Source organism: Microtus ochrogaster, linkage group LG3 (assembly GCF_000317375.1).
Source record: "Microtus ochrogaster isolate Prairie Vole_2 linkage group LG3, MicOch1.0, whole genome shotgun sequence".
NCBI classification, from domain to species: domain Eukaryota; kingdom Metazoa; phylum Chordata; class Mammalia; order Rodentia; family Cricetidae; genus Microtus; species Microtus ochrogaster.
Window position 1 is genome coordinate 41,183,218 of NC_022029.1, and position 21,712 is coordinate 41,204,929.

Genomic DNA, 21,712 nt, shown 5'->3' on the forward strand with positions numbered 1-21,712 from the left:
AGAGTTCTCATTATGCAGTCCCAACTACTTGCTATGTATATCAGAATAGCCTTCAACTTATGATCCTCCTGCCTTAATCTACTGAGTTATGGCATTATAGAAATGTGTCACCATACCTAGACTGGGATTTCATTATGGAAGTAGGAATGTTTATTTCTATGGTCTAGTAATTTGTATAGGATTTCCAATGTCACCTTCTTTGGCTAACTTTCATGCCCAACACGGTTTCACATAAACTGAATAGTCAAGTGAGCGCTTCTTGCTCCAGAGCTATGGTTTTCAATCTCGGCAACACTTACATTTTAGACTAAATAATTACATGATGTGAGTTTTTCCTGGGCATGTAGAGTAGCACGCTCAACAGTGTCTCTCATCTTTGCTCATTTGTTGCCAGTATCATTTGCTTCTCTTTCAGCTGTGACAAGTAAAGATGTCTCCAAAGATTGACAATGTCATCTACTGTAGAGCCAGGGTGGGAAATTAATCACAGTAGAAGAATAATTCCTTAAAGTACTTATAACCCCTAAACAAATGAGGACAGTGGTGTTTTTCCTATTCTCCTAGATTTTATTATTTGTTTTGGTCCTGAAGATTGAAGGACCAGGCAATTCTACCACTGAGCTATATCCACAGCCCCATTCTCCAGGATTTGAAGCTGGCTATTTTGACACCAGGATCCCAGCTATGCATCAGCCTTTGCCCTTTTCTTCCTCTGAATAAGATACCCAGAGCTGATTACAATGCCTAGATGAAGCTTTCTATGATTAGCACAACCTTTAATCTTGGCTCATTCTTAAGTATTCTAAATGTCTGGTGTCTTGCAATCTGAAAATTCATTTCTCAGTTTATGTTAGGCTTATGTAGAGTTCTGTATGTTAAAAGTCCGTATGATAATTTACTTTACCTTTCACATAATCACTCATATACATATTTAGATACTTTAAGGTTGAGGACATCTTTGTCTAAAAATTTGAGTTGAGATTTACTACTTAGTGGTTGGAAGGTGCTGAAACACTCCCAGTTCTAGCTTCTTTGTTATTGTTCACAAAAGAGAGAGTGCTTGTGACACATAAGAAATCCAATAAATATTTATGGCATATGAGATAGTGAAGATTAAATGACACAATATAAATTAAACATTTAGAATAGACCTTTAGTATTATTTTTGTGGAATTAAAAGATAGGAACTATTGGACACTGGACCACAGTACTCAGTAGTTCACAGTTCCTCTGTAATATCTCTGAACAGCCTCAATCCTGTATCATCAATGTCCTTTCCTCTTGTATGTAAAATTTCAGATGTGATAGTCTCAATATTTTATTTGGAAGTTAGCCTGGAACTTCTAGATTATCCCCACCTTAAAAATACTAAAAAAAGAGCATAAAAAGGACTCATAAAGATAAGTTGGTTAATCAAGGGTTAAAGTACATTGACATCACTCAGCTTCTAATAACCCAATACTCACATTTAAACCAGCTACCAAAGGTTGACCATAAGTTCCTCTATGTGACATGAGAAGTTCACATACATACAGCCAAAATAAAACAGTAATACAAATTGATAATTAGACTCAAGCCCCATCAATTGAGCTTTCTTGGTGTTAAATATTGTGCTGAATCTCTCATTATGTTGAATGCTTTACAAACCTTTATTTCATCCCTAAACAATTTTATGACAATGGAATGAACCCATTCCTTACATATGTATATATGTCTGTCTATCTATCTATCTATCTATCTATCTATCTATCTATCTATCTATCTATCTATCTATCTATCTATCTATCTATATCTGTGTGTGTATGTATGTATGTATGTATGCATGCATGCATGTATTTCATGGTACCAGGAATTAAACCCAGGAGTTTAAGCAAATATTCTACCACTGAGTTACACCAACAGTACTCATCCCATAGTTTTATATGACAGCTCTAGAGACACCAGATGTTGCAGGCAAGATTATATAGCCCACTGACTTTAAAACACAGAATTTCTCAGCTAGACTGACTTGGAGATGAAACAGGTTCATTAGTGTGATAGCCTTAAACATATGAGTTTATCTCATAAATTATAAAAAAAAACATGGCTCATGTTTGAAAACAAGAGGTATGCCTGAGTTTTCTCTGCCATTAGGAAGATGAACACCATCTCTGTAGTGTTAGTGGCCTGGTTGGTGGATCTGCCTTCCCACCTTTGGAGAGGAAACACTTACAGAACACAAGTCCCCCACTGTAGTGTCCTGAAGTATCTTCAATGTCTTCATGAACCGGGCTTCAGGATCGTCTGCCTGTGAGTGCAGGAAATGCCTGCAAAGAGAGGGTTCTGGGCCAGGACTTTGCCTCCTCCCCTGGCAGTTGGGACAGTGATGACAGTAGACACAACAGTGGGCAGGTATGATGTGGAAGAGGTCTGTGGGGGAGGTGCTAGGAAAACCTGTGTCCAAAGAGATGGATTTGGTGAGGGGCCAGGGTCTACGATTTAAGGCCTTATTATATGAGAAACTCGGCTTGCATTCATATGCACAAGTCTGAATGGCAACATCATTGACCTGCTTTGCTTTCGTCTGCAGTCTCGGGTCTATGGTATTAACAGGGTCACAGGGACTGCCTTCCAAAGCTGTTCCTTTGTAGCAGGTCCTCAAGTCTGAAACACTCTGAGCAGTTGACACTGGATTGTAGGATATCTGGGTTGTCACAGACCAAGAGCTGGCAGCCTTTGAGTCAGTGGGATCACCTCCAGGTGGCTTCTCAAGGTGGGGAATTGACTTCTCAGAGTTTTGAACAAGGTCACCGCTCCAGGACATGGATCCTCTGTGTTGCTGGGAGGGCTGGGTTAGCCTCTCTTGCACCACCCAACTTTGCTTAGTGTCAGGATAGACCTTGCTGCTGTCCTCTGTTCCTGGGATCTCAGAGTTCACATGATAGAAATTGTCTGGAGTGTGATCCATCCCAGATGACGTTGGTGATTCAAAGTGACATCCTTGTATCAGCAATTTTCCAGTATCCTTATGCCTCAGAGACCTATCTTCCTTTTCTGTGACAGGATTCACCATGATCCTCATTGTGTTGTCACATGTAGAAGTGACTAAAGTTCCAACGAGACTCCCTGGGTAGTCTTCCACCATCAGGGGCTTGGTAAGGGTCATATCTGGGTTGACTATCTCTGGTTGCCCTTCCATGGCCTCAAGTTGAAACTTTTCCTCCTCCACAGATGCTGAGACCTTTCTTTCCAAGATACTCCCATCATGACTTGAAAAAGATGAGCTCACCATGCTCTTGAATTTAGAGTCACTGGACTCTTGCTGACAGTCATGCCATGATGGTGGCCTATGACTCTGATCCCTTGGTTTGCTACCTTTACAGTCAGTGGAACTCTGGTTTCCAGGCAAGGAAGATACCTGCAGGAGAAACCGACATGGGAAAGAACCACGAAGTTACAGCAACATTATATGCACCATTACCAGCAACACAAAAGTCATGAGCACAGAAGTCATGATATCAACTTGAAATCATGTTATATTACTACTTCACTTGCCACCCCTTCCCTATGATGCTCAGCTTATAATTTAGAAAAATCAAAACTAAATAGAAAGGAGAAGAAAGGTGAGTATCTGGGCACTTGGCCTACTGTGATTTTATCATTCTCTGCCCACTGAGTGCGTATACAAACATACATACATGCATACATGTGTGTGTGTGTATATGTGTGTGGTGTGTGATTCCTCTCTGTATGCTGGGATTACAATTGATTAATAAAGAACTGCTTTGAGCCTATGACAGGGCAGAACAGAACTAGGTGGGGAAAGCTAGACTGAATGCTGGGAGAAAGAGGGCAGAGTCAACGAGAAAGCATATAGTACTGCTGGAGACAGATGCTGGAACTTTACCTGGTAAGCCACAGCCTTATGACAATACACAGATTAATGAGATGGGTTAAGATATGAGCTAGCCAGAAATATGCTTAAGCTATTGGCCAAACAGTATTGCAAATAATATGGTTTCTGTGTGATTATTTCCGGGCTGAGAAGCCAGGATAAACAAGCAGCCTCCTACTATAGATTGTGTGTGTGTGTGTGTGTGTGTGTGTGTGTGTGTGTGTGTGTGTGTATACTCCATATAATATATATGCGTATGTATGTATATGCTGTGGACTTAAAAACTTTCTGTTTGTGATGAACACTTTAGACGCATCCTTCCAAGTTCTACAGGAATGCAGGTATGACTGGGGGTTGTTGATAGGAATGAAACATTTACAGTAAGTGCTCAGTGTCTCACACTAACTGCTCCTACCTGGAAGGGGTGGGGCTCTGGCAGCTCCTCCAAAAATCCGCTGCTGTCCGACTGACAGCTGTTTGTTCTGTCCACTCGGGAGCCTTTGGGAAGAAAGAAACCGGGAGCTTAGACGAGTGAAAACCTGCTGCCCACTAGACTAAGAGTAAGCCCTCTCTAAGCCTGGCACTTCAGAGATCCTCTGTGGTCTGATCATGAAGGACCCAATAGGGGACTTCCAAGAACGTTTTCTCTCAAGTGTCAGAAAGCTCATGTAGAACTGCATCTACAGCTTCCCGGGACAAGACTGGGCCAGTGGAAGAACTTACTTCTTAAAATGTAATTCATTGACTGTGAGCTGAATCTTTATAAAAGACAATATGTCGCTAATGTCACATTAATAAAACTACAATGCACACCTATGTAATATGTGTACACATATATGTTCTTTTTTCTTTTATTAAATTTTAGGTATGACCCCTCTTCTAATTTTTCCTGGACTCTAATTCTCAGACTAAACACCCACCACCCCATGTAGACTGTGGCTTTTGTTACCATAAAATACTGGACAGGGCAGAGAAAGAACATTGGTGTGTGGACAGGATAGGATTTTCAGGCATCGTATGCACATGCTATGTTGTGTTATTGGGCTGTGTTGTGCTATGTTGTGTTGTGGTGTGCTGGGCTGTGTTGTGTTGTGTTGGGCTATGTTGTGCTGTGTTGTGTCAGGGTTGAAAGAACAGGTGCCTGGTAGCTAGTCAGTATACTAAAGATTAAACTATGGTATTTTATTTTGAGGCAGTGTCTCACATTGAAGGCTGGCCTCAAATTCACTGTGTAGCCAAGTCAGGAATGATCTTGAACATCTTATCCTCCTGCCTCTACCTTCTGAACTTGGACTAGAAGTTTATACTTAGCACATTCAATTTTACACACTGCTGTGGGCCACATCCAGGGCTTCATGCATGCTGAGCAAATACTCTGTTAACTGAGTTTCACTCCAGCCCAAATTATGAGTTTCCCATTTTTCTCCAGTAGTACTTACTTATATTAGAAGGTCTCATATTCTCTGAGAAAAAAGACAAAGTATGAGTCTAGAAGTTGGTAAAAATGAGTGATTGTTGATAGATATGATGCTTAGTTATCTGATACCCAAATGAGAAATACATAATTTTCTACTGCTTGGACAGCTAACTGCTGAAAAAAAGCTCAAAGGTCTTAGCCACTGATTAGGTTTTTCAGAGAAAGCCTTGAGGACGCCCTCATCAATAGCAATGCTTGCTCCCTGTAGGGCTGTATTTAGCCAGTCTTGACTGTCATGTGTCTGACAAAGTAGAAATGGTCTCTGAGGTGGTCCAGTCGGCCCATGTGTAATTCAGTTGCCCTGGAGTCAAAGCAGGAAGAAGGGTGCTGGCCTTCCTATAACTAGGAAGTTGAACGTCATGTTTTTAAATTCAGACTCAAGAAATTGAAAAACTAGGAATCAAAGGAAATAAGCATTGAACAGTTGAACCTGGATGAGACAGAAACTCAGAGGAAAATATTGAGGTAAGATTTCTCTGTCATAGCCATCACTCCTCATTGTTTTGTTAAGGATACAATATGGAAATATTCACCCAAGATCAACCTTAAAAGGACTTGGATCTTGGCAAGCTGGAGTGACAGGAACTAGAATTTTTCTACCTCCAAAACAATCAGATACTGGACAAAGCACATGAAAAACGTTCTTGTTAGGTTTTAGGACAGCAGACAACTATGAGAGCAAAAACTAAGCAGTCTCAGTGGTGTGAGCTTTTTGGTTACTCAGAACTCTGCCTCTACTTTACAGGCCTCAGTACAGGAACAGTAACTCTTAGAGAGGCTTGGAAGACACCTTTAATGAAGGAAACAGAATTAAGACTCCAGTAAGACTGAGCCATCTAGAGTTTGCTAGGCATGGTGAGAGAAAAGAAAAGTCCTGTGAAGGAAGAGTTCTAGGGTCCCCCTGGAGCTATGCTCCAGCATAGGGGAGGACCTATCTGAAGGAACTGAAGGAAATAGGGCTCAACAGCCATCCAGGGCCCAGAATAGGGCATGATTCCCACCTGCCGTATTAGAAAACTTCATTAATTCACACAGCACAGTGACAAGGAGAAATGTGTCTGACAAAGGTCCTGACTCCCATGTGAGAATAAACATTGCTGTGGTTCCTCATATTGTCTTAAAAATAAGTCTCAAATTCATCAGAGTGTTTCCTGGTAACTCAACTCTGTCCCAGGAGAATCTTAAGAATAGCTTTTTGGAAAGCAGCAATACTTACCACATGCAAAATTAAATCTACACTGCTTAGCATCTCCTACAAGACACCAGACATGTGAAATGTTTGCTTACTCCTTCAATGCACAGTTTCAAACTTAAGCTCACACAGATGGCCCTTGTGAAACATAATGACTTGCACAATGCAACAACAAAAAGGTAGGAATATGTGGGAACTATTTGTAGGTAAGATGATGGAGGGGGAGAGAAGAGCTGGCAGGGGGAGCAATCAAAATGCATTATATACATAAGGGAAATTGTCAATGAAGAAATATAATTAACTATAAAAGAAGCAGGTGAATATGACCCAAACAGGGAGGGGAAAACCCGACAAATGGAAACCAATCAAGAAATGATGATGGTGTTACAATGATCAGACACTTATGACTATATGCCATATGGCCAAAAATCTAGGAGTATGGTGAAATGTGTTGAGTGTAGATATTGAAGGTGTATGTATGTATATGCATTGTGTGTGTGTGTTTAAAAACCTGAATCAAATTGAAGATCAAAATTAAATTTTTAGGATAGTTTATAATTGATAAGAATAAAAGCAACTTAAAGACTGCAATAAAAAATTAATGAAAAAAAGACATAATTAGGGAGGGGATTCCAAATCGAATATGGAAAATAAGATTTTAAGGCATGAAACTACATCAGTGAACTGGGTATGTTAACAACTGGAAAACTCCAAAGAGCATGGAGACCACTTAACATGTCTGACAGAAAGAAATCCCTAGCACACAGACTATGAAGAAAATTGCAGCAAGGTACCTCAGAAACAAATGACCCAGCACTAGCAATGAAGAGAGAAAGTCTTCAAATCGGCCCCACATCACATACACAGTGAAAAAAGATGAAAGCAGAAGGAGAATTGGCTTTCCACGTAATACAGGGAAAATAAAGATGAATAACTCCTTTTGAGGTCAGACAGTAAAGCGCCTGAAAGGAAGCATCAAATATTCAAAAACAGTTGAACTCCCTTCAAAAGATAATTGAAAAACGGGGCAAACCCAGTGGCTGAGTAGTTGCCTAACATTGTTAAAGGCCTGCGTTTGATCCCCAGCTGTGTGTGGGGGGATTGACTATGTAAACACAATTGATAATGATATAGTGCTGGATTTAAAAAAACCTTATGAATCGATGAAAATAAGGACTTATAACATGAAGCAAATTATTTGGAAGGAATTTGTCAAGTAAATGCTTTTAAGTATAACATTCAATTTTTATGAAACATTAACCCCAGTAATAGAACATTTGCTTACTGCCCATGGTTGAAAATAATTAATATTTACCATTTATTATGGGAAATTCAGTTTATAATACTTAATTTGTGTAATATATTTAAGACTTGAATGATCTTCTTATAATCAAACTCAACTAGTATTAAAACTCGTCACCTGGACACGGCCAACATGCAAGAAAAATGGGATGATTTTCAGGGTTAAGGGTTTTAGTGGAGATAGGGAGACTGGGGAGAGAAGGGAAGGGAATCAGTTAACCAAGGGTAATATGAAGAAGCCTAATGAGCATCCACTAGTTTTCAAGCTAATTTAAAAATATAACCCAAAGAAAAGGAGTTTGAACACAAGTGCCTCCATGGGTGGAAAATGCTGCTCCCAGAAGACATTGGTTCTTAAATGAAAATCTCAGTGATGGGCATGGGATAGCTTTCTAGATGAGTTATTAGCTAGAGGTCGCAGAGTTAGCTCAATCAATGCAGGATACTACTACTGTGTTTGGTTGCTCACCACAACTAGGTGATAAGTCCCTATCCCTAAAGATACCACTCGCTTTGAATGTAGGACATAGAAGAATCAACCTGTACTGACCAGGAAACTCTCTCTGATGGGTAGCTGACATAGAGCGAGAAGGTGCAATGCAGCTTGCTGGGAGAGAAGAAACATCAATGATCTTATCCAGATGTGGATCCCACATGCTTTAATATTGACCTGCCTGGGTAGATGTGCCCATTGGAGCAGTAGTGGTGTGATAGTTGGATGGCTACTTTCTGATTGGATCTGAGCCCCACCCCACAGGGAAAATTTCATGGCTGATACTGTACACCAGATCAAAAATCTATGACTAAGGGTCCTAGAGGGGAGACTTGCGAGCATCGTTTGGCTAAATGTTGATGTTGTCAAATCACTTACTAATATTTATGCTTCTTCCTGCAGGTTTGTCTTTTCTTGGGTAACAGAGGATGCAGAGACACATAACTGGTCAAAGTGCCAAGTAAAGGCACAATACAATACAACACCAGTGTTCAGCTGTGGATGAATAATCTGAATTAACCTCTCCCTGTACCCTACTCCCACAGTATCAAAGGCTCAAGGAACATCACAATAGAAGGAACAAAAAGAATGGAAGAGCTGGAAAGATGGGGAGGAGATCTGTGAAATGATAGTTTTTGGACCTGACATCCATCATTGCTGCACACGTCAAGCACAGCAGTAGTTACCTGCAAAGAAGGAGATGAGGGTAGGGACTGGGGAGCATTGAAGGGAGGTAGTGGCAAATGAATAGGATCAAAATACATTGTATAAATGTGTGGAATTTTCAAAGAATAAATCAAAATGTTATTTCAAGAAACTTTGTCAAGTCCTTTTGAAGTTAGGAAGAAAATCAGCTATTGTGTAATTTATGCAAGAAGTAGATAATTATTTTAGTGTATCATTCCAAAAGTTTGGTGTAGGTTTTCTAATATTCTTTTGCACATTGTCCTGACCACTTTACCTAAAGCCTGTCTACTAGGAGGTGAGTGTCAGACCGTTCTTGAGCACTTTCTACATAAACTTCTTATTTTAAGCCCTATATTTTTTAGGGCACCTGTCAGCCTGTGGTTTCTGCTCAGCCTAGGAGCTCCTGACAGTGGACATTCAGTAAATAGGACTAACTTCCACATTCTCCTTCCTCATCCCTGACGATAGCATTAAGAACAATACATCCTTGGTAAGTGATCTTAAGCCTTGGGGGAGGGTAAGCAAGACAGGACATGGAGCCATTTGCTTGGGTGAAGGGTTTGAGCCATGTCTGTGAAAGACTCCCAGCACACCGTTGTTATCTTCTTTCCCAGAGAACGCCTACAAGATTCTTTTTCTGGAGCAGGAGCTAGAGAGATGTGATGTTTGATGGCTAATGGCTGCTATTATTCTTGCCAGGCTCAGAGGAAGCAAAATATTTGCCGCTAAACCAAAATCTGTCCGTGTCCGGTTTGTTTCTAACAACCTGCTACAAATGGAAATACTTTGATCCCTGAGATCTGCAGCTGATTGGTTTCTTGGAAAAGGAACTCCATCCCTCAGAATAACCAAACTCTAGATACTCAAATCTCTACTCAAAATGCAACAATGCTCGCATGTGACATACACACATCCTCCCTTGCCTTGTCTTAGATTACTACAATACCTAATATAATTAAAATAGAATATCAAAGTTGATGTACTGTGTAATGTAAGGGATAGCAAAGAAAAAAGTCTATGCATTCAGGATATACAGCATATTTCTAATTGTTTCAGTGCAAGGTTTGCAGGTAAACGAAGCTCTTCTGGGTGCGGGGGACTCACTGTAAACAGACAAAAGCACTAAGTCTCTCTATGTGGCAGGAATTATTTGTTCTAGCGGGTATTTGTGGTATTAACAAGTTACCTTCCATTAACTATACCCATGTACACCACACAATTGTTAAGTCTCACTTAAGTGAAATCTCTGGAATTTAATTAAACTCAGCAAAGGGTCATACTGAAATTTCACTTCCGTGGTGAGAGTCAACAACTCAGTTGGGCATGATTCTCTCAGGAAGGGAGAATTTTCATTTTGTGTTTGCTTTAGAAGTCATATGTGTGCATCCTGAAAAGTGTGGGCCAGTTTTCAGATGGGTTAGTTTCTTTAGGTGATGGAGATCTTTGAGTCTTACAAAGGGGTTTCGGTGACTATCAACAGCTAGGTGCTGGATTTTCCCCTTTGAAACATTCCCTTAGGGCTGTGGGAGTTAAACAAAGAGAAAGGACGAGAGATAGCCTAGCTGAGGATGGCTATGATGGATTATTAAGAAAGCAGACAAATACAAATGAACCTCATTTATCACTGCCGCACCCTCAAGTTAACTCACATGCGGGAGAGCTTGACTTCCGGAACAGGAACGTGGCTTTTGAAGACGAATGGAATCTGTACTAGCACAGCTGGCCATCCCATCCAGTCCCTGAAGCCTGTGGCATCATGTCTAGGAGAACTGGGATAGGTGCCTACTGCCAGGGGACCTTCTGTGGGCACTTAATTCCAAGGAGCCAAAGCTCCTGATAAGTGGAGGCCCTGTTTTTCTGCCTTGTTCCATAAAGTTTTTTCTTCTTTTTCTTCTTCTAACAAGGGCTTATCACCAAAGCTTCCGTTCTCGCTGTTTTCTGTTCTAAACCAATTAGATAAATGAGACCTTTCACCACCAAAACTCTCTGCTGGTTTCTTCTTGGCCGCAGCAATTGCTGGTTTCTCAACTCTGTCTATCCCATGTCTCAAAGAGGCTAAACTCTCAATATATTTTACTGATATCCCATTAGAACACCCAGCTGACTCATCTGGAAGATTTATAGCCAGATCTACCAGCTCTGGGGTTCAATTATCCTATGTAGGATGTTCTACGCTGTAAGAAGGTTAATACCCCATAATCTGTGTGTGAAACCGTGAATATATAAATATCTTGTCTAACTACAGGGAAGTTCCTTCCAAAAAGCATCATTAACCATCATTCAGGCTTTCTGGGTAAAACTGCTTACACTATTCATGACTGTTGCGGCTAGTGTTCATGTTCATTAGAAGTCAACGTCTGCAGTGCACAATTGTCTTTTGGGATTTAGATTTTACATTTTCAGTTGGGACTGCTGTACTGTGTTAACACTGCTCTGCCAGGGAGACAAACGCTTCAGGCACTTTGTAGAAATGACCACCAGATGGCAGCATTACACTAATCATGGAGGCGCCAGGTCTCTACCAAGGCCCTCTAACTGAAGGAACCGCCTTTCTGGATGGTGTCAATAGTAAAAGCGCCTGAGTTGCATTGGGGGGGGGGGGTACTTAATTGGGGGAGGGGGAGGGAAATGGGAGGCGGTGGCGGGGAAGAGACAGAAATCTATAATAAATAAATAAATTTTAAAAAAATTAAAAAAAAAGAAAATAAAGATGGAGAATGATCAAAGAAAAGAAAAAGAAAATAGTCTGAGTTCAGAGCATCTCAGGAAACCAAAAGATTTGTAGATGAATTGTAAATTGGAAGGAGGTTAAAAGAAAGGACTATGCAGAGGCAGGAAGTAGGCAGAAATCATACAGAATAAGAAACATTTTTTAACCTTCGACTTTGGGGCTAATCATTCACATCAGAGGATTCTACATTACTTATTTAATTGCTAAGTGTCTAGCTCATTCATTGTCCCAGAGTAGAAAATTCTGTGACAGTTCAACACTCAGCTCAGGTTGAGCCACAAGTTTTAGAACTGGTGTAGATGTACAGATGAGACAAGAAGAGATGGCCTCAGGAGGGGGTAGGAAGCCAGAGAAGAGCCGTGGCTGCTTTGCCCAATAGGAAGCACTGAGGAGGGTTTGGACTTCAGTGGCTCACATATTTTATTTCAAATGCTTCAGAACACGTTCTTGGGGCTGGCTTCAGGTCCCCGTGTAAGAAATAAAAACAGAGTTACCTACCATTAAATGTTACAATAGTGTCTAGAGCAGCGGTTCTCAACCTGTGGGTCTTAACAACCCTTTCATGGGGGTTGCCTAAGGCCATCAGAAAATACAGGTATTTCTATTATAAGCCATAACAGCAGCAAACTTGCAGTTATGAAATAGCAATGAGAGTATTTTATGAAGGTGGGTCTGATAATGGGCCAAGCAGTGTTTAAAAGAATACAGTTTCCGTGTAATTGTTTCGGGTTTCGGGTAAAGCTAGCCGTGTGGGAGCTGGGCGGGAACTGGGTCTCCACGTGAGGAACTGTATCAAAGGGTCTCAGCATCAGGAAGGTTGAGACTGTCCCAGAGCCTTCCTTCCAGCTACCACCCATCTAGTTTACACAGTTTGCTGATAGGGGATTACTCCTGTGTGATAGAAACCATACAGCATTAGAAAATGCTTCTGCAGTAGTCTGACCGCACAGACCATGTGAGCGGCTTCTCTGAAGATGACACATAGGCTTTGGAGGTGTTTCTCCTCAGCCCTGGTCCACCTCACAGGGCAGGGTTTCCAGGCAACTTGTATTTTTGAATAAACGCTTATCACAATTTATCAAATACCAAACCCCCAAATCTAGCTTCCGGAACTGAGATGTTGTCTAGCTAACTTGGAACTAAGAAGAGTGGTTCTTTTCTCTGTATAGTTCAATGTCACATGCACAGACCAGTCAGAAATGTGTCTGCAGTATTGGGTTATTCTGAAATCTGTCCTTGGTTTGAAACCTAAGTGAATGACTCAGTTTGCATCCTTGTGAGATTTGTTTTGGCTCCTGTGAGATTGAGGTTCTCTCTGTCATCGATTGCTTGATTTTCACTCTGAAATCTATCTGTGTCATCTCTGTCTTTCCCAAACATTCCTGCTGTGGGTCTTTGTTAATATGGTGAAAAGAACAGGGCGTAGAGGCTGAGGCATAGATGTTCCTGGGGAACCCTTCATTCCTAAGAAACGTGCACTGGGTCCCCCCGGGCTCTTCTATTGCCCGAGATACTGCAACAGTGTCAGCAAAGAGCCTGCTCTTGTGAGCTCGTGTCTGCCCTGGCTCTGTTCCTGGAACTGAAGAAAAGATGGTCTGTTCAAGGGTTTGGAAAAACCTTTCTGAGATGAGTGAGTGCCACCACCCATGCCAGAAGCTCGGGGTAGCAGCTTCCCATGTAGAGAATTTCTACAGCGCGTAGGAGAGCATCCATGCGCGCCCACTAAGCTGAAGCCTTTCAAGCTCCCGAGGCTGAGGATTTTCTTCCTCCTTTTCTCTCTCACTGCTCCCGATTCAGCAGTTCCTCCTTCATTCTTTAGTGAGAATAGTTACATTTCTTAGTCACTGGAGAATAGTTCTCTAAAATGAAGTTATTTGACTTGATATCATCGAGTATTAATAATTCACTATTATAACAATAAAGATTTCACAATGGTGAAGAATCCTTAGAAGATGAAAAAGTCTTACGTAATCTGATCGCCTGGGAAGATAATTCTAGTATTTCTATGTACTGCAGCTCAGTGTGTTTTCACTGAGCCCCTGTGCACATGTATGTGTTATAGAGTAATAACGCCCACTTACTTTACAATAAAGCCTCCTTCTTTTCAGGTAGTATATTGCAATTTTTTCTTATGAACAATTCCTAAAATGTGTGTCTGCATGTGTAAGGACTTAGATTTTCTCAGAATAGAGTTTTCTCTTTTATGTGCTTCAGAAGCCAGGAAAGACAACTTTTAGTTTCTTAAACTATTATTCTTAAAGTATTGCTTGTAATAGTTTACTATTAATTATGTGGAGTTATGAATTAGTGACATTTTAAAAGTTTACTATTTAGCCCAACTACTAACCCTGTAAGTTACAATAGTGGCCTGTCTTTAAGATGTACCCACTAGTGCAATAGTAGCACAGATGTTAGCAGAATAACCAACCACTTTTAGATTAGTTTCAGGTGCACTCCATGAGATGGAACCTACATCTGATATTGTTAAGGAGGTCAAGAACTTGAGACTAGATAAGTCATGGGAGCCAGGAGAAAACCAACCATTGTTCTGTTAAATGAACATAGAAATAATATAACTCCTATGACTCACTGCTATGCCCATAGATAAGTGCATTGTTTGTCCCTTATCAGAGAAGTTTCTTCTAGCACTAGACAGCAGTTAACACCCACAGCTGGCCAATGAGCAGAGAGTGACACTGTAAAATGCTCAGTTTTAAATGGTACATTTGCATCAAACTCTACCACTCAAGGCTAGGGGATATATAAAAAAGATGAGACAGAGCGGTAATAAGAGCCAGAAGTGGTGGACGACTCCAAAGACATAGCATTTTCTAAACCCAAAACTTAGGAAGACTCTAACAGCATGCACAAGACTTGCACGAATTTGAGCCAGACAAAATCCCAGCACAGAGAAGGGGAAGTAGGCACAAAGTCCCAGCCCTAACTAAGAAACTTCTTGCAAGTGACAGGTACTGGGAGAGAGGAGTCAGTTGTCTTCAGCGGTGTGACAGTGAGCATACCAGCTACACCCGGGGAAGAGTTCATGCTCTGTATTTGGCCAATACAAAATGAACTACATGCTCTCTGCCTGATTTGTGCTTTTTGTTTGCTTGGTTTGCTTTGTTTTCTTTTGTTTTAAGAGAGAGAAAGAACAGGAAGTTGGTTGGGTAGGGAGGGGAGGGAAAGGTAGGAGGGTAAAGAATATGATCAAACTATATTGTATGAAAAAGTATTTAAAAATAAAAAAAATAAAGTTTACTGTTTAAAGTTCATCTAGTACATATTTATTTATTTAATTAACTTGTTTTGAGTTAGCCCTGTGTACCCTCTCTGTACACCAGGCTGCCCTTGAACTCACCAAGATCCATCTGTCTCTGTCTCTTAAGTGGTGGGATTAAAGGTATGTGTTACCACTGCTCAGCAAATATTTACTTTTTAAATCCCATTCTCTTTGCAAATGAAGATAGTACATCTGCCTCTCAACTTAAGTTTATTCTTATTTTAAAAATTTCTGTACATATTTAAAAGTACATGGTTTAACTGTCTTCATACTTGAATTGGTTGCCATATTTTTGGTATATTTTTACCCATTCAATTAGTTCTTCCCTTTTTTTTGCTTTCTTATCTGAAGTGTACATCAAATTTTAATGGGCTCTAAATCATTTTCTTCATCAGGTGAATTTACTCCTTCTGTCATGGCTATTTTGACGTGCATCTGCTCCTATCGCTTTTGAATTTATGTAATGGACTTTCGCGACTGTGGAAGACAGAGAGCAAAAGCAGGTTGCATTGGATGAGAATCCAACTCGTTCTGCTCTGAAAAATCAGCACAATGTCTATGGCCATCCCATCCTGAATGTCTCCACTTTCATCTGAAAATAAGCCTCCCTTTTAGTTCCGGACAGTTTTCTGATGAGCTGGAATTTAGTCTGTGGTCTCAGTCAACTGAGCCTTTCTGCAGTTCTCACTCACCTACAAGATGCAGAACACAAATCTTCCTTATGTCATTCTACTGGTATGTTTAAATACTAACCACACCTTCATGTTGAAGTAGAACTGATTTATTTTACAATCATTGATTGAGTGTGGGGGTGGACGGGCCATAGTACATGAGAGCAGAAGAGGATATCAGTCCTTGCTTTCCACCACGTGGGTTCTGGGGATCAACTCAGTTCAGCAGATGTGGTTGCAAGTGCCTGTCTTCACTGAACCATCTTGCTTTCCTGGAGACTTAAAGGAAGATTAAGGAGAGGTGAAGCACTCTCCATACTGTCTGGCACTCCATATTGGGCTATATTATCCCTTTTCAATGTTGGCTCTTTTGCCAACTGTAGTAGATTCATTGGGTTGCATTTTTCTTCCGGTAATTCAGAGACATAGAGGGTGCTATTAATTTTGATTATTGGTACTATAAGGCTCAAATGTATTTCAGATACCATTATTGTTATTGAACATCAAACAATTGAAAGCATTGTCCCACAGCTAGATGGGGTCCTATCGATAATTTTCTTTCAGCCATTCAGCTTTCTAGGGTGTGTTCTACAGTTCTGGACACAGTAGCTCTTACTCTTGGTATTTTCTCTTTCAAGGACAGCCACTTCTATATGCGTGATGATCATAGAGCTGGAAGTCTTTGCATGCTGGCCTGCCCATCCTTGCACACAGGCCGTTCTCTTTTGGCAGACCTGGGACATTTCTTTGTCAGAGACTGTGGGTGCTCTGCCTCCTGAGCTTTCGCTTATAGGAACTATTGCGTCATATGCCAACCTGGAAGTCCATAGATTCCCCAAATCCTAAAATGTCTACTTTAAAACACAACTAGCCCAGCTCTGCACATCTTCCATCATCTGAGGCAAGAATTTGCTGAGAACTGACTAAGAAAAGCTTTCTTCACTGAGGCTACAAATGGTTCCTTCTATTACTTAGTGTAGGCTGCTTTCTCGAACACCTTTTCCTTAAAAAAAACAAAGTGTCATGTCAACACTTCTTGAAAACTGTTTAAAAAGGACTCTTCAAAGTAATTCATGCCAAGGAGTGACCCAGTGACCTCTGCCAGTGCCCTCCCTTCCCCCACAAGGTATGCCTCTGCCCAGAGGGAGGTCAAGAGACCTCAATGGAATGGAATAATCCAGGAACAGTTGGCCACTCAGGACTTTGAAATAAAAAATAGTTGGAATTTTAGTGTAGCCAAATATTATGAAAATAGAACAGTAAATGAATTTATTCTTCAAACAGTACCTTCTTTGTCTATATAGACAAGTTTTCATTAGCCATTCTGAGATAAAAACAAAGAAGCCAGGCCCAATTTTGAGAAGTAAGTCTGGAGGAATGTGATGTAATGATAAATTTTAATTTAGACCTGGTTTATCACATATCTCAAAACAGAGGAATAGAATTTCCCGGGACTAAATGAGTAGTGAACTGACATTCCAATTAACTTGATACTATGAAAATTTAAATTTCCTATTATCTTATATGATACCATTAGTCATAATTTTGATTTCTATATTGACTCATTTACCACAATTCCACTGGTAAACACTGTGGGTAGTGACATCCCTTGGGCAGGTGGACCTGGGAATTATTAGAAGGCAGACTAAGCAAGCTATGAGCAGCAATCCAGTAAGCAGCCCAGCTAGGACAATGCAGTGGTTCTCAGCCTTCCCAAAGCTACAACTCTTTATTACAGTTGTGATGACCCCAACCATAAAATTATTTTAATTGCTTTCTTATAATTATAATTTTGATACTGTTATGAATTATAAGGCAAACATGTGATATGCAGGATATGTGATGTGTGACCCCCATGAAAGGGTCGTTTAACCCCTCAAAGGAATCACAGCCTATGGGTTGGGAACTGCTAACGTGCAGTGTGATCAGAACCTAAAGAGCATGGTAGCCATGGATGCAAAGCAACTAATTTCAGAGGAGCAATGTAAGTATCTTTAGCTTCAGAGGGTGCCTTGAGCTGGAGAATGCTCTGGCCTCTTCTGGACTTCACACTCACACAAGGAGAACCAGAAGAAGCAAATGCGGCAGCAGATTTCGAGACTGAATTGCTTTTTATTTCTTGGCAGAACATGTTTTTGCCAAGTTTGCAACCCACTTGAACTTCTGTCTGTTCTTTGATTTTTTAGATTCAAGTTGGTTTCCTTGTAACGCTGAAAAAAATCATAGTTTTAGACCTAGTTTTGAAAGCAAGTCTTAGAGCTTCCTGCAGATCTTCATCATTCCAAAAATCTATGAGTCAAATCTCTTCTTCTTAGCATATGCTGTAGTTAAATCTGAAATATTGTCCTCGACTTCAGGTGAGATTCCGAAAGGGTCTCAGAGGTCGTATTTGGAGCAAGTACTGACTCTTTACCCAGACCTGCCAATGACTGACAGGTAAGTAGGCACGGGCAGCACTTGGTACCTCTGCCTTCCCTATATGTCTCCTCTCCCTTAAGCTTTGGGTACAATCACAAAGTCTTCCCAGAGGCGTGTAAAATAACTTAGGAGATATCAATCTTCTACCAGAAACCCAACCTTTCCAAGGCTGAAAATACCAAACAAGATATTTTCAAGATGTACGGGGACACTATAATCTATAGTTGGCCAACTAACAGCTTGTGTGTGGTATTGCTCCTGCTCCCTGGAGTGGTGCCTAAAAGTACTGCTTTTCCTTTTCCAGGAAGAATAAACTCTTCCAGGCAGATTGATGATGAAAGGGCTGCCACATTGTAGGAACATGGTTGTGCTCTGTTGGGAGCCACAGGCCTGATAGATCAATGCCCCTGGAGTAACAGCCATAGCAGCTCCATTTCCAAGATGCCTACACTGAATGGAGATTCTTCTAAGCAGTAGGGAACAATGGCAATGTTCCCAGGAGGTTGTGGGGAGAACTGAGGCAGTGACCAAGTCAACCTTGGTTTGGCCATTCCTACCTCTTCCCATATTCCTGATTCTTCTCTGATTTTAAGCCAAAGCTTGCATCAGTTTCACCCAAGAAAGGGTGAGAGACTTAATCTCCCATGCCTTCCCTGTGTATCGCACTGAGTATTAATTCCTGTCTTTCTCCATTACTTTTTCTGGAGTGAGTGACAGGGCTTGATGTGTTGGGGTTCAAGACTTCTGCCCTAGAAATACAGTATAGGAGAGTTTTACTTCTATAAAATAGCTACAAAGAATATATGTTTAAAAGCATTTTAAGAAAAGCTTGCTTTAACTTTTATCTTAAAAAAAGAAACATGAAACCCTGTCTCGAAAAAAAAAAAAAAGAAACATGTTTCATCCATCGGCTTTTGCGTATTTGACACAAACATCCCAATGAAGATGTAAATGCTGGCCAGGAAGACAAAATGCTATGGTGTGGTAGAATTGCCAGTCAGTTGGAGTTATGGATAGTTTACACGGACTATGGCAGGGCTGTGCTTATTCTTAGCATCTGCACTAAAATCCTAGTGCAGAGGGGACTTTCAGGAATCCATTTTAGGTCTTTGGCCCAAAGGCTCTTCCAGAAAATCCAGCTCTCTAAAAGGGAAAAGGCCAATGGGAGCATTTGTATAGACCACAGATCAGTAATAATAATAATAATAATAATAATAATAATAATAATAATAATAATAATCTCACCCAAAGATGTATGGGACTGGGGTGTTAAAAGTTGGATATACCCAGATGTCCAGATTGCTCCTCCGACCCCCTCTGCAAATGATGCTGCTTGCTAGTCCTTGCAGGGTCCCATTTCAGGTACTCATGTACATAGACTAGAAATGATTGGTGTCACAGGATCTCCCTTGCCAAGTGAGTGAGGGCAGGGTGTCACTCACAAAGCTGTTCAGTGATATCTAACACATAAGGCTCAAGTTTATATGTCATGGGTCAGTTATAAAATGCTAGATATTGAGAAGCTTATTCATGTTAATCATCTTCTCCAATTACAAATATAGTACTTGAATTTAGAAAGGCAAAGGGCAGCCAGGAAAGGTCTGGGGCCTGGTAAATGTTTGAGAGAAAAGTCAAAGTTTTTACATTGCCAGTACATGAATTCTAGAAACCTTTTTGTCTTGTGGTTTGATTGTGTTCCCAATTCAAATGTGCCTAGTCCTCAGAATAATTCCTGCTTTCTTCACAGAGGAGATTAAAAAAATAGGTAATTGAAAGCTACTCACTAAAATGTCTTAGGGATCTTTCTCTGGCTGGTTTAAGGTACTGGGGAATCAATAAGATCTATCAATAATGAAACATTTGGCCCTTTATTGGTAGATGAAATGGCAGGCTGATGAGTGAGCTCCTTCCTTCACTTCTGATATATTTTCCAATCCCTCATTCATCTTCCTGGTGAAATTTCTTAATAAATCACTCTGAGGTTAATTTCTGTCTGAGATTTATTTGGGGAAAACTCTCTATGGCCAGTGGTATAGTTACTTTGTAACTGAATGCTAGGTCTAAGTATTTATAAATACAATTATTAAAAATACTAGGTACCAACATGTAAATTCTATCCAAAAAATGGCATGGGAAAATTTACATGTTACTTTCAAGATAAATCCACACTACAGTGGTTCACATTTACCCATGCTTTTGATTTTTGTACTTTCTATTCCCTCAGTCAATTTTAGGTCTGAAAACACAATGGAGTACAAAAATTAGCTAGAGTGAGATGGAAAGAAGAGGGAAGGCAAATTCATGCAGATTTTATTATAGTTATTATAGATAATTGTAGGATATTGATGTAGTATAATATTTTATTCTCCTACATTGTCTAGTTTATATAATAAAATTTATCATGAGTAGACACACATGATGGTTTGGATGAGAAACGCTCCTGTAAAGCTCATGTATTTAGAAAGTTGACCCTTGGTTGGTGGTGTTGTTAGGGAAGATTATAGAACCCTTAGGAGGTGGAGCCTTGTGGAGGAAGTACATCACTCTGGGTGGGTCTTGTCCCACTTCTAGCTCACACTCTTTGCTTTCTGTGTATGTTTGGACACATAATCTCCTAGCTTCCTGCCCTGGCAGCCTGCTGCCCTACCTTCCTTGCCGTTATGGATGCTCCCTCTGCAGCTGTAAGCCAAAATAAACTCTGTCTTCCACAAGATCCTTCTGGGCATAGTATTTAGTTATTGCAACAGAAGAATAGCTACTATACTATATACAGGAAAGGAGGCCTCTATTAGGTATCTTTGGATCTCCCACAGATCAGAGGGAACAGCTGTCATAATGATAACAGAAGCTGCTGTGCTGTGCACAATTATTATCTGTAATAGTCTGTATGGACTGCAAGCTTTAACGTGTGAGGCTGAGTGGATTTTATAATGCTTATCATGAAAGTGGAAGCTCTAAGGTCTGTGGGCATCTGGCGGCACTTATGTAATATATATGCCAAGGTTCTAAGTCCATGCTTCATCCACTAAAATATGTATGTCAGTTTCTTCGACTGTTGCTGTGACACAATATTTAATAAGGGCAACTTGGGAAATTAAGTGTTCACCATGGCTGAGGGTCAGTTGGTTACAATGGGTCAGTCACAGCAGCAGGAGTGTAAAGCAACCGGTCCCCTGTGCCCACAACCAGGAAGCAGAAAGTGACGATGCCTGATGTTCATTTAACCCCATCCTTTTGATTCAGTCTAGGACCCCATTTCACTGAAGGTGTAGCCCACAGTTGGGATGGGTCTTTCCACCCCAGTTAACAAAATCTAGACCCTCTCCCTCAGATGTGCCCAGAGGATGATCTCCTAGGTGATCATTGATGTTGTCAAGTTGACTGCATCAGCCATCACAGCTTGCATATCAATTTTTTTGTATTGACCATGCAGTCCCATATCTATGTCCAAAGAAGAAATGAAGATACATCAGCTGTCTGTATTTAGAGAACCTATATCACTTTATTATTTTTTTTTCAGAGCAAAATTCTGATTGTGGTTATTTCTAGAATTTTCTTGACCAATGTATACTTTAGAGGAACGGGCT

General features: G+C 40.5%; 1 protein-coding gene across 1 annotated transcript in view; it reads right to left on the minus strand.

Annotated features, from left to right (window-relative positions):
• The window catches only part of Itprid1 (ITPR interacting domain containing 1), a 118,552-nt gene that overhangs the window by 11,503 nt on the left and 85,337 nt on the right, over positions 1-21,712 (minus strand). Inside the window, exons 10-11 of the mRNA XM_005360799.3 lie at positions 4,290-4,372; positions 2,213-3,397 (exon numbers count right to left, since the gene is read on the minus strand). Coding sequence (XP_005360856.2) covers positions 2,213-3,397; positions 4,290-4,372 — 1,268 coding nt within the window. The remainder of the gene's footprint in view (positions 1-2,212; positions 3,398-4,289; positions 4,373-21,712) is intronic.